This window comes from Haemaphysalis longicornis, unplaced genomic scaffold, assembly GCF_048455015.1.
Source record: "Haemaphysalis longicornis isolate Haplotype H1 unplaced genomic scaffold, Haemaphysalis longicornis Haplotype H1 scaffold_10, whole genome shotgun sequence".
Taxonomy (NCBI): Eukaryota; Metazoa; Arthropoda; class Arachnida; order Ixodida; family Ixodidae; genus Haemaphysalis; species Haemaphysalis longicornis.
The window spans coordinates 136,893,493-136,907,166 of NW_027526204.1; the positions used below are offsets into that span (position 1 = coordinate 136,893,493).

Here is a 13,674-nt window from a genome sequence, read left to right on the forward strand (position 1 = left end):
TCACCTCACTAAGCACAAAACCAATCGCATTCTTCTGCCGCTTTGACTACAGAGAGAGGAGCCTTCTACATAAACAATTTACAACGAATTATTGATGCTATCCACGTTGCCGGCACTTTTGACACATCGCCGGGGGAGTTTATTACGGGAGCTGTCGCGACAGACCACTCACCTGACAGTTGTGCGTTTGTTGGTCGGTCTTGTGCCTCCTCTCGCACGTTCTTCATGGTGCTGTGTCCACCCTTCTACAGTGGCGGAATTTCAAAGTGGAGCCAGGTGAAGAGACGCAATGCGGAAGAGGCAGTGCTTTCATCTGCAGGTGCACATTTTTATTCAGACCAGCCTACACAGGGCCCGTCTCAAGTTTTGTACAATCGCCGGCCCATCGTCGGTCCGCAACAGTGCACGCTCTCTCGCGCCAGCATCGCGTCCCAACCCATCATGGCCTCGGCACGCCTCAGCCAAGTGCTCCATTGTGCACGACACACTCAGTACAAACACCTTATCAGTCCGGCACGCGCGCCTGGCATCATCCATCCACTATCCGCCCAGTTTGCATCGCACACACCTCTGCACATACGGCGCCACGTGACAAGCCTGTTCACAAAAAAAAAACTGCTCCCAACCTTGTGCTGCTGAGTTTGAAAGAGATCACACTGTTCAAAACCAGTACAAGCCTGCGAATTACACTTTACAGGCACGAATTTGTGCCCAGATGTTAATGCATGGACGCTTTCTTTTTGGGGAAAAAACTCGCATTTGAAAGTAACATCGGTTCGACCACATGCAGCGTATCGGGCTAAGGAATCGTTCGTTTTACATGGTGCTCCTTAGTGAGCCCAGAGATATTGTTCCCCACCTCTGTAGCACAGTTAACCCAGCCCAGAAATAATCCAGTGGCCTCATGATTAGAGGCAAATCAGCTACTGCGTTGCCACAATGGCCAGAAATCGGACGTACCGAAAAATTACCAGCTACATGTTGGGCATTGAATATAGCCGTAGCACTAAAATCAAGTACCGAGCAATATTCATCAACCATTATCGCTTTGGTGTGCATTACACTCATTGCCATTATATGCTGCCTGTGTTTTGAACAGATGCAAACATAAGGATACTGACGCAAAAGCCTTATATGCTCCATGAGTAAAAAAAAATCTGACAGTGACCGCTTGCAGTGGATGGTAGCGAAAACCGGTACATCGTCACGTAATGAATAAAAAATACGAGTGGGATGGGAAGTGCACCCAGAGATGCGTAGTGACAGGCAAGTGGGTTATCCACAACTCTATGTGGATTCCACTTGGAACACGGTTTTCAGGGTACATTGAATATGAGCTAAAGGGTGCCAAGAGGAAAAATAAAGTGCGAAACTAGCACGCGTCACTCGTAGTTTTATAGCGTTTATGCAATGATGGAACGCAGGTCAATGACCAAGTAAAAAAGGCAGTTTGACGTTTTGGTACCCCTACGGTTACCTCATTCACAATTTGCGTGCTTCAGGAAAAAATTCCTCTGGCACTTAAGTTTGCATACTTGCTTAGAATGCCAAAGCATTATGCCTTCCCCTGGCAACACTTATCAGACTTCTATAGTGACACATCACCTGTACTGGTTCCGTGAAGCTACCATAATACATGTTCATAGCTTCTCAGTACGGAGTTCCCAATGGTATGCGGTCTTGTAACCAATGAAGACGGAGAAAGGAAAGTGAAAGAAGAGAGGCAAAATGCACATAAACAGACTTAAGTTCCCCGAGACACCACACTGCTCGCACCTGTAGACCTTCCGGCCGCCGTATGTGCAGATTTGTGCACGAGGCAAGAGCAGCGGGCTACAGAAGAAAGAACATGCCAAGAATCCAACCACAAAACGTCACACTATGGACTGCCATGCACGATTGGCGACACTGGGTCTCTCTCTCTAACAGCACATCAGACATCGTTCTACCCAACATCCAGCCACAGTCAACAGACAAAAAAAAACAAAAAAACTGGAAAGCAAAAGCTGCCTGGTATTCGTACAATGGCTTCGGTTCACTGCTACTACCAATACCGAGGTTTTGGCCATGGCAGTTGCTTGCCGCTCTTGAGGTACGTATTCCTGTTAAGGATATGCAGATTGTCACGGCTTTCCAGTAGCGAGAAGTAATGTGAGATAACTTCCAGACATGCCTCTTGCTTATATTGTAAGATCTGTCAAGGGCGTCACAGCTGAAGAGTAAAAACAGTTTCAGCACTGCACAAACGTTGGGAGTTCAGCTTCTCGCCAGCCAGAATGATGTCGATTCGAACGTGCCTGCATTGCTTCTAGCAGTACTGAAAAGCCTTGGCAAGCGGTTCAGGTTGCACAATAAACGGTCTACTGCAGCCGGGAAACCTCATCAACATGCTGAACAGATGATAAAGTCGCACTCTGTATGACCTGGAGTCAAAATGTATTCAAGCACTCGTACCTCCCGAGACCTGCGCATAAAAAATCGGCAGCCAAACTGATGCAGTGGCCACTGTCGGCCTAATAAAAACGTGTTCACGAGTTTTCAATCTTAAGCTCAGCTGGTAAAAAGCTGCAAATACTTGAGCGTTGCAGATAATATCGAACGCGAATGTACATTTCATAACGTTACTCGGCTTCTACTTGTCTGCAAGACATTCCTTGCGCTGTGAAAACATGTCTCTTACCTTGTTTCCCAGAACAGTGGGCCTGAATCCAAATAGCTGCTTTCGTTCCAGAGATAACCGAGATGTATTTGACATCGTGTCATACCTCACATCCCTCCAGGCTAAAACCTTGCCGCTCGCCAGTTAAACACGGCTAAGCGCACAACACAACGAACAGTGAGACAAACTTCATTTTGGTCTCGCCCAAAGCAAAGTCGACCTGTCTCCGGGAGTCGGTAATGTGCCACCACAGGCGACAAGGGGGAACACAGCAATGCACGACTGGGCTCGTGGGCAGGTGTACATCCTGGACACACAGCTGGTATGGTAGCACGTGACAGCCAACAAGCCACAGACAGTTTCAGACTGCAGCTGGCGTAAGAACGATTTTGCTTGCGGGTAACCGGTTCTGAACACACGCTTTTGTGGTAGAGATGATTTACTTTGCGTCCGGAACGGCTACAGTGGAGGCAGTGAGGATGCCAGGCATAAGCCCAGACCGCGGCCCGCTTGCCAACGTGGGAAGCTTCGAATTCCATTGCGCAGGTTCTCGCCAAATGCCAAGTGAGGAAACGAGAATCCTTTAAAAACAGTCTCCATGTCGGCAGCTGCCACCTAATCAACGCCGATAACCATTACAGTTCATAATCTTTTAGTGAAGGGTGACTGATAGTAACGAGTATACAAGCCTACACTATGAACGCTGCGACTGCAACCGCATCAGCTAGATCCACATGATGGAGGAAAAAGGAGCTTAGAATACATCTTGAATGTCACTATTTGTGGAGCTGCCTGTACATTCGTATTAGTCCATAATCATTTCCTTCAGCGCGCACAGCTTCATTATTCAATCGGAAATAATATTTCTGCAAAAGGGCCCAGCGTAACAGCTGCATAACAATGTCTACACGATTCGAAGTGCCGCTTCTAGTATTTACCTTCTTTCGTGATACACATAACAAGAATTTCCATGCGAAGTCATGCTGTCGTGGTTTCTAGCGTAGGTAGGTGCGAGTAGCTCTGCATGCACGCACCTGTCACACAGCTGCGAACACAAAAATAAATGTCTAATCACGCCGCACCCACGAATCAATTTGAACCCCCAACGACGTCACGTCACAAGCTCGGACTTCACTTAGCTGCCCTCCCACTTTCGCTGCTACAGGACGAGGCAAATCTTGCAGAAAATTTTGCAATTTTGACAGTATATGCAAGATCTCAACAAAAACAAATTTCACCCGAATGGGTCTGGTAAGTGCGCTGCACAAGGGTCTTAATCGAAAGGGACGCATCTCGCTGCATGTACGGCGACGTCCAACGATGGGCCACCTCGACGAAAACAACCCCTCTCATTAAAAAGTGCGACTAAAAACCAGCCGAGAAGAGGAAGAAAACAGAAGGGGGCGCCTAAACATTGCAATAAAAGAACCTAGCGAAGGAACGGAACAAGCCTTTGTACACTCTGCCGCCATCTTACGATACGCGGCGGCCAGCGCTCGCAGCGCCAGCGCGTATGTGCGCGGCCCCGAGAGAGGGCGCCACGCACCTGACGGCGCATGGAAAGAGAGAGGGAGAGGAGTGCCCGCCATAATGTGTGCCGCTTATGTACACCTACGGTAACACGCAAAGCAGGACAAAATATATTAACTGTGTATGTGTGGTGTGCCACGCGTTCACGCGTGCGAAACTGAGGGAGGGGGCAGTTGGCAGTAAAGTCGCTAGGCACTGGAAAGGTGGCATCCTCCCAGCCGGCTAATCGCCAACTCAAGGACTGCGCACGTGCCTGCATGTGCGTACGAAAGCGACCTCGACACGTGCATGTGCTTCGCCAGTTCTGTAGGTAGCTGCCCGTATTTTTGTCGTGAGGGCCTAGCTGCACAGTGTTCGGGAGCTGCCGCGAAAGTTATTTAGATGCCAGCACATGCGAGGCTGCAACATCATTCAAAGGAAAAACTTCGACACGCGGCATCAGACTCGCGATTAGCACATGAAGTGTTATTTTACTTTTCCAGTGTCCAGCGACTTTAGTTGGCAACACACGGCTCCACCCCCAGATAGGCATATGAACGACCTTACGGCGCGCTTGCGACAACTCGCGCCAAAAAACGTCGTCAGGCTGCCTGGCTTCTTGCTCGGGCAAAAGGCGGTTGAGAGAACTGCATATCACACGGCAGTCAAAGCCTGGCCCGCGTCCTCCACAGACACACCCGAAACGAAGACTCCAGCTGATACAGGCGCGGCTCCGCACCTGGCCGCAAGGGCTGGTACGCCCAAGTGAGACAGCTCACCGACGGAGCCGACAATCCCGACAGCTCTCAGTCACCTATCTATTCCAGAAACCACTGGATTTTTTTGCTGCTGTCCTTCAGAGATCTTCGGAGAAGCCGTGAAAGTGGTTCAGGAATGAAGTCAGGTGGATGGTCTTGTAAGCTGCCAAATACATATTACACCGTCCACCGGGCACAAACGTTTTCAGCTAGCTAATCAGCCCATTACCGCTGGGGGACAAAGGTGCCAAGAGGCACGCTCTGCAATAAACATCACTGGGCAAGAGACCTGTCATACGGCCATTGAGCTAAGGCGATAGACCCGCAGCACACGCTGTTATTATCCCTGTGTTGCCAAATCTACATGAAGAAGAACATAGCCCAATATGACATCAATCCCACTAACGCCAACGCCATGCATCACCGGTGTGGTCGGCCATTGATATCACACACAATGAGAAGAATACAACATAAGCATCGAGACTATCAGTAAACATTATACGTCGAGAACGTAGGCTTTTTAAAGTCCACACTCAAGCAGGCCTGGTCATAAAATAGTGTTTCGGCATTGCCTTTTGCAAACCGCCAAAGCATGCCTGCGCCTGCGGCCGCCAGACGGAACGGACCGTAGGAGAGGAGCCTTACGGGAAGGTGCCTGACACACGTCACCGGTGCTGCCCGAACAAACATGGGCGGGCCGCCGCTAGTTGGAACGCCATTACTCGGGAACGATACCGGGAACGGGAGGAGCTTCCTCCCGAAGGAGGGGCTGTCAAAGGCACGCTCGGATCGCAAACACGACGCATTCACTTTGACGACGACGACGACGACAACTCCCGCTTGGTCGGCGCGGCGCGAAAGCCGCCCTAGTCCATCGGCTGCTCAGCAGCTTCATCTACGGGGTGAATAAATAAAAAAAAGAAGCCAGAGAACAGCGAGCGAGAGGGAGGGGGAGAGAGATACAGAGACACCCATGTAGAGGCACAGTGAAGCAGTCGGCGCCCGCCGGCACATAGCAGTGTCCACAAGCCACGACGCCTACTGGATGACGCAGCACTTGCACTTTGGCTTCTTCTTGATCATCACCTGCTCCACGGTGGAGGAGTCGGAAGGCGGCACCACGATCCCATGCTGCACCTGCGATGGCACTTGAATGAGCACACCAAAGCTGACCTTGCTCTATAACACTCGGCTTCCGTAAATACGAAGTTCATGGGGACCACAAAAAACTCCCAGTTAAACAAAAAGCACAGCAACAACATTGCCATTAGTCCTCAACACATCTCCCTTCTTGATTTTGTTCAGAATCTGGACTTTCGTCGCCAATTCAAGCGTACGACACGGGTTGCCGTGACAGTTGAGACTTATGGCTAAAATCGAAGCTTGAAACATCCACCACGCAGTGCTCACACAATGTTGTAAGCAACCACAAAGGTTGAGGATCTGAAAAGAGAGGGATGCGTACGCTGGCGTGACTCTCAACAGACCCATCGCTTTATCGACTGTGCACTGGCTCAGTTGCGATGGCGCCAACATAGTACAGACCACGGCAAAGTTTTGGCGCTTACAAATTTGAAATTTTATCGAGAAATGACGATCACCTTGATGCTTTTTATTCGAAATACCTTCCAATTAACAGATACAATTGGTTTATAACTTTGAATTATCGAGCAATTTCTTGCATTGAATTGCATGTAAAATTTCCGGGACCAATGCATCACTTCCAGCTAACTGCAAATTCCAATTAAGTGACTTCCAATTGTCAAGAGTCGACTGTACCCAATCACATTATACCCACTTTCCCATGCACTGCCATTGACACTCCCATTGACAACCCACAAATATGCGGTCCAGACACACTATGTACGCACGGATGCTTCAGAACCAACACATGTAGTTGCTAAGGCATCCTGCTTCTGGCTCTGCTGTGGCAGCTCAAGCAAACCCATTTTTGCTGTCCCTCGTCTCTCTCTTCTCTGTGCATGTACACCCTTTGTGAAGATTTTCTAGGTCAATCCTAAACATCCTCGACCACAAGGAATTCAAAGAATAAGCTTTACTTTTTAATGTGTCAAAAACATTTTATGACAGTAAGAAATAAAAGTGTTTTCTCTTGTTCTCTAGCTGGCGGCATAGAACATTTCAGCCTTGCTCCGGACGTAAGCTAGTACATAGAATTTTTCGCGGCCTGTGCGTTCCCGGCTTGGCCTATTGACAACTTTGACAAAGACTGTACGTGCATATGTCATTCGCTGTTATGGTCTATTTGGTAACTCTTGGTAACAACATTTTCACAGCGTTTAACAAACCCTTCACGCATTTTGCTAACTTCCACACGCTGCTCTATTCTTACCACAGCGTCGGTAATCGCAACAAAACTGTTCGCGACTAAAACCCAGAGCACATACACGCGTAGCGCTTCATGCCATACAGTGGACACAATGTCCATGACTGGCCAGACGGCAGTGGTGGGGGCTAAGCCATGCTGAAATACCGGTTTTACAGTGCTCATGCTTGTGTTTCTTGGGTTCCTTTTTTGCGCTGTTTTTAGTACGTTCAGTTCACACTGACTAGCCAGACATGGTACTCTAGTAAGACTTTACAGTTTTTCTCTCTCCCCCTCTTTCTTTTTGCAAAGCCCGTGTTACACAGCCCTACTATGATGCATTGCATAGCACAGGTCATAGAGTTTCATGCTAATATATACTAGAGGGAAATCTGCCGCCACTGTCTAGGGGAGCCGCGCTTCAGTTAGCGTTCCATCATGCAACAGGCAGGCACAATCCACTTGTCCTGGGCATGGCTCATGAACAGGCTGAAAAGTTGCCTCTGGCTGCAAAAAAGCAACAATACTACTGTAAAAAATTATTCAAATTTGTTTTTGTTTAATACAATTGAAGCTCCAAAAGGTTAAAAGCTTCATGGAAGGTGAAAAAGAAAAAAATGTTACACCTTTTTTGTTGATTTTGGCTTTGGGACAAAAATAAAGCCACGTGGCTAGCCAAGCCAAGTAGGCGGGGAACATCACTAGCTGCAGTGGCGGCGCCCACGACTGCAGCGCCAGATTTCCCTCAGTGAAACTCTATGGCACAGGAGGGACACTGGTCTTGCACGCACCTCGACGAGTCCCTTCTTGACGCCCGGCACAGCGGCGGAGCCGTTGGTGCCGGGCCTGTCTGCTCCCACGGGCGCAGGTGCCTTGCTGGGCGACACCTTGGACTCCCCGTTGGCCTGCTGCAGCTGCTGGTGCTGGGGCGAGGAGTGGGTGACCGAGCCGTCTAGCTGCGAGGTGAAGAAGCCGTCCGGCTCGCCCTTGACCGGCGTGATGGGCTTGCCCTCCTTGATCAGGCTCACGATGGTGTCTGCCTCGCGGCTCAGCTCGCCGTCCGGCCGGAAAGGGTTGTCCAGGCCACTCTCAGTGCTGCACACACACGCACACGTCCCCAGCACCGCCATCTTTATTCACCAGTGACTGAACCGCCTCCCAAGAAAAACACGCGGCATTTCCTCACCAAATGCAGCCAAATTTTTTAGCGAACATCTTATCAGTCGTGCACATAAATTGTTAGTTGCAATGCACAACAGTGTGGCTTCCCGATCCATGCGATGCCAATTGTGGATACCTGAAAAAATTGGTACCCACTTTTCTGACCCACACACAGGAGTGACGTCACATGAGCCATCGCCAAAAAACATAGTTATCAGTGCTTTGGCTGCGCATTGTAATCAAATGATGAGATCAAATGGAACTAGAAGCCCCACTACAACCACCCGTTCATGTTTTTGACGGTGGTTTAGGTCGGCGGCCACCAATTACCAAACAAAACTTTGTGATGTCATAGAGAAACCACTTGAAAGTGGCTGGGCACGCCGTCACTTCTTCACCTGTTTTCCTCGATATCTCAATTATTTGTTCGAGGTTTGTGATAAAATTGGTACCATTATCAGGACATCGTAGTCTTTATAATCAACCAAACTTGTATCTTGTCTTCATGGCCCCTTTAAGGCCATCGGTGTAATCTTGGTCAGCTACAAAGACCAAGCTTACGCTTATAAGGTGCAAGGAATTTCACGTCTTGATGGCTCACATTGCCCCTATTAAATGTCTTACCAGCAATGCACTTGCGTTTGGATGTAAAGTTGACTTTAAGGCGCACGGTGTAAGCTTGGTCTCTATAAGTTGGCTTTCCCACACTGTGTGTTGCACGGTGAAGCCTACTCATAAGAAAAAATGCGATGCTACCAGGGCCGCTAACAGCGACGCGAGTGTAATCGCCGACGGCGTGTAGATACTAATGCGGCGTCCGACGAGCGTGAACGAACAATGCAAACCGCGAGTCAGAGAATCAGAGAATGCGGCACAGTGCCTTCAAGGGCGCGTACGCCAGTTTACAAAGAGGCATTCTCGATCGTCATTTCGGCTCGAGCTCCAACGTGTGCGACAGACTGTGGTTCGATAATGACATAGCTGGTCATTACACGAAAGACGAAAGTCGCGTCAAGAACCCCCCTCCCCAACCCCCCCCCCTTCCTTCCCCAACTCCCCCCCCCCCCCTTCCTTCCCCCCCCCCTTTCTCCTGCACCCGCACACACACACACCCCAGCGCTGGACAACCACCCTCGCAGAGCAAAATAGCCGGCGATAAAACGGAAATTTTTCGCATTCTGCAGTGACGTCGAGACCAGCTTTTTTTTTTTTTTTTCCGTACAGCTTGAAGGGCTTCCGCAGCGACGTTTTGGCCGGTCTCTCGCGTCTAAGCACGCGCACGTGACTGATTGCTCTGCATGCGGCGGGAAAAGGGGGGGGGGGGGGGGGGGGGTGCACGTGCAGGCGGGCTTCACACGCCTGCCGATGAGATGCCCGCTGTGTTGGCGGGAGATTTCAACGTGGACGTCTGACGGCCCGATTCGACCTGACTGCTGTCCTCCGTGGTCGACTGGTTCGGGTTGGTGTACGTGATAGAGACAGTAAGATGCCCACGACGCGGGAAAGAAACGTACAGCCCCATGTTTGTCCGTCAGAGTAAAACTTCAGTCCATACAAGTTTCATTCAGCTAATTAGCTAGGAAGTGTACTCAATCGCAAATTACAAACATTGTATCGTGCACCCCTTGCACTGCGCCCAGCTTCGCTAGTCATCCCTCTTTACAGAGTGGAAGGACATTTGTCTCCCAACTGCACCGAAGAATGCCTGAGTGATGCTCACGCATTACAAAAGATGCACACAAAAAAAAACGGACGTATATTTAATTGTTTCTCAAATACAAATTCAATTCTCGGGTGTTTCACTCGCCCAATCTACAAGGAGCGCCGCAGTGAGGGCCTCCGGATTAATTTAGATCACCCCAGGATCTTCAACGCGCGCCTAAAGGCGCCCGTTCACACTTGCGACGAAAGCGAGGGGAAGCGACGGGAATTCTGTCGCGCGACGAAAATTGGTCCCAACCATTCGTCAAAAACGATCGTCGCGCGACAAAGCGACGGAATTCCCGTCTGAACGGGCGTTTTCTCGTTCTTTCGCCTCCACGCGAAAAACGACCTCCCGGGCCGGGATCAAAACCGCGTGCTGTGCTGAGGACCACAACGCCTTCAGGCATTGAGCCTACGCGGCGGGTAACTGGCGATTTACAGCCAGCGCTCAGGTCGTCGCAGTTGTTTCTCGTTTTCTGTGGGCTTGCCTTTTTTGTTTCGCCCTGTGTATCACTAAATTTTCCTCACTCTATCCCACTTTTCTCACTCCCTTTACCCGTTCGATCGAGCCGTGCGTTAAACCGTACGTTCGCACTCGCGGCAAAGGAGCTACCCGAACGTGGCGCCTTGCACACGAGCCGCTTTCCACGAATCCTTAGCCGTGCGCCCAGCTGGAAATGGCCGCGATGTCGGCGCCGCGCACAACAAACGACTAGTGGATGGCAGGATCGTTTTCCGCTCGATTAGGAAACTTGGCGTGTCGTTGCCGCATATATGACAGTCTCCTTACCCGCGGCCACGGCGGAAACGTGTTTATTCGGTGTCCACTGCACACGCGCGCAGGTGTGGCTTCCGAACTACTTTTTGCGTTTGCTTTTGCGGCACCAGCGCGGGCTATTCGTGCTCAGGGTGCCGGAACGTGCTGTACGAACGTCCCCTGGGTCTGCTTCCCCGCCCAAATGGCCAATCACTAAGGCCAACGGAGCGAGTTCGGCGGCGTGACGAATTCAAGCCTACGATTTCAACTGTGATCTGCGCTGTGGCGTTGCGCGAACAGTATTTTGCGCTTCGTGATTTCGCCGTGGCCGAGCGGACCCGCAGGAGCGCTTAAGAAACTTCCGGTAACAACATGAATTTCGCACAGCTGTTACAACCCATGGCATGCAACTTCGCTCGACATAAACACGTCCGTAGCAGGCTACTTTGACTGGCTACATCTGAAAGTCGATGACTGCAATATCTTCACACAAATTTGGGGAGGGGGGGAGGCAAAAGGCGACTGTCCACAAGTACTAAAAGCTGTGTTACAACTTGGGACCCTTTATACGAGTTTCGTTCAGGGGAATTCCACCAATTGGCCAAAGACCCGCCCCTACGGCAAGTTAATGTTCCCGCGGACCAGAACTATTTTATATAAGCATGCGTTATGCGGCCACTTAGACAGTGCTGAGGTCGATGAAAAAACGCAGGCGCGGCTGCACCCAATCCCACTGCTAAATGAAATTAAAGCGAGGGAGCAAGCAGTTAAAAAAAGACTGGGGTTGATTCCTCTGTCGTAATAATGGGTAAAACACGCGAGTGAAATGGGCAGCGAAATCCGCAACTGAGCATGATTTGCGGGTCAGCGGCTGTCTTGTGGGTGTGCTTGGCGAGCGACATCTTGCTGGCGGATCGCTTCGGCAAAGGTGTACTGGCGTCCTTTCCGCGACGGATATGACGTCAGTGAAATGTCGGTGTATTCCGGCGTAAAACCATTTCGTGTTAAAATATCAAACCCGAAAACGAACAACCCTAAGTATAACCAGAGTCTTTCAATGCTCTGGTATAACATATTTAGCACTGAAGGTTGCTTCCCCGCAAGAGGACACTGTGTGCAGGGGTGCCCCCTTTACAGGCCGCTTGCTTCGTTACTAGCGTCATTTCCGTGACGGATACGACGTCGGTGAAATCTTTGTATCCCGGAATAAAACACTTTCGTGTTAAAATCAAACTGTCGATCTAACGCATCGAAAGAAACACGCAGTCCTGAGGCGCTCTGCGCCAGGGAACCGAATCAGCAACCGTACAGCGGACGCCCTAATCCCAGAGTCAGCACCGCGGCTCTATTTGTCGCCGTTCCCGTTTAAATTACAGCAAAGAGGGGTCGACGGACGCTGAACATGGCGCAAAAGTAAACTAAAAGTCACCGCTTTGAATACATCGGATGAGCCGCATTCAGTAAGCGAAAGCAACACCAACTGTCAAAAGGGAGAGAGAGCGAAGGAGGGAGGGAAAGAGAGGGGGCCGCGACAGCTTTCATCCGGCGTGCGAGTATAGTGCACCTGGAACTAGGTCACGGGCGCAGCAGGAACAGCAAGCGCTAGCCGCATGCTCCGTCGCCACGATTCTCGCCGACGACACCCCGGCGTTCGTCGATGCCCGATCGATGGGCATTAGCGACGCCTGCAGCGGAGTAACGCATGCACCCGCGGCAACACGTTGATCAATGACGGGATGGGCACACGGAGGTGTTCCACGAAGCGGCGCCGAATCGATTGCCTTACTCCAAGGAGCCTATAACCTGACTCAGGTTGCTGTAAATCAAATCTGAGGAAGGCATAACCGCTTCCTTGCCTTGTATACACTCGTGGAGAGCAAAACGAAAATGCTAAAACAACCTAGCTGCACTGGTACGAGAAAAAGTGACGTTTCACTCCGGAACTGGATTTAAGGGATGCAGAAGCAAAATGACCACATCTATAAAACGCATCAAACCGCCTGTTTATCTATTCCATGCTTTCGATCGGACAACGAAGTATCGCGCATGTATAAATTTGGCCGCGTACCCGCCGCTGTGGCTCAGTGGCTAAGGCGTTGTGCTGCTGAGCCCAAGGACGCGGGCTCGGTCGCGGTCGCGGTTCCTGCTTTTCTAATGAAAGCGAAAAGCCCGCGTGTCAGGATTTTAGCGTACGCTAAAGATTAATCCGGAGCCCTCCACTAAGGCGCGTGAACCCGCCCCCCCCCCCCCCCCAGAAAAAAAAAAGAAAAAATAATTCGGCCGCGTTCTTATAGGAACGCCCACAAAAGCGGTTAAAAGCAAAAAAAAAAAAAGCATTGCTCTGCACAATACGACCGTCCGCTTGCTATGTACACTGTGAAGTCCCGATAACATTTAAAAAGAAAATCGCCAAGCACGGCGAAGAACGCAGCAACACCCAGACGGAAAAATCCGTCACGTCTCATCAATCAAAGCGTATGCATCTTGTATAAGTCACTTTAAGAGTATATAGGACTTTTTCTACTCCTTTTAATTAGACTCTGAACTACATAAAGTCCCCCTAAGGAGAATCGGAATGACCGGTATTATTTCTTGCGCGCGAGCGCTCATGCGCCCTAGCCTTGAAGACTCGCATCGCTAGTTTACGAACAATTAAACCAAACGATTAGAGAATTACTACATAAACAAAATAAAAGAAAGCAGAGTCACACAAAATGCAGGTTCACTTCGGAAACGGCTCTATTTTTTATATCTGAAAACGGTTTGCTGTCTCGAGTGACACTTCGACGTGCACGGCAGC

The 13,674-nt window shown here is 50.1% G+C and overlaps 1 protein-coding gene across 1 annotated transcript in view; it reads right to left on the reverse strand.

Annotated features, from left to right (window-relative positions):
* Positions 1–307: 307 nt before the first annotated feature.
* LOC144159415 (uncharacterized) overlaps positions 308–13,674 on the reverse strand; it is a 113,089-nt gene continuing 99,722 nt past the window's right edge. Inside the window, exons 4-5 of the mRNA XM_077690888.1 lie at positions 8,044–8,347; positions 308–6,063 (exon numbers count right to left, since the gene is read on the reverse strand). Of these exons, the coding sequence (XP_077547014.1) occupies positions 5,965–6,063; positions 8,044–8,347 (403 nt within the window). The 3' untranslated portion in view covers positions 308–5,964. The remainder of the gene's footprint in view (positions 6,064–8,043; positions 8,348–13,674) is intronic.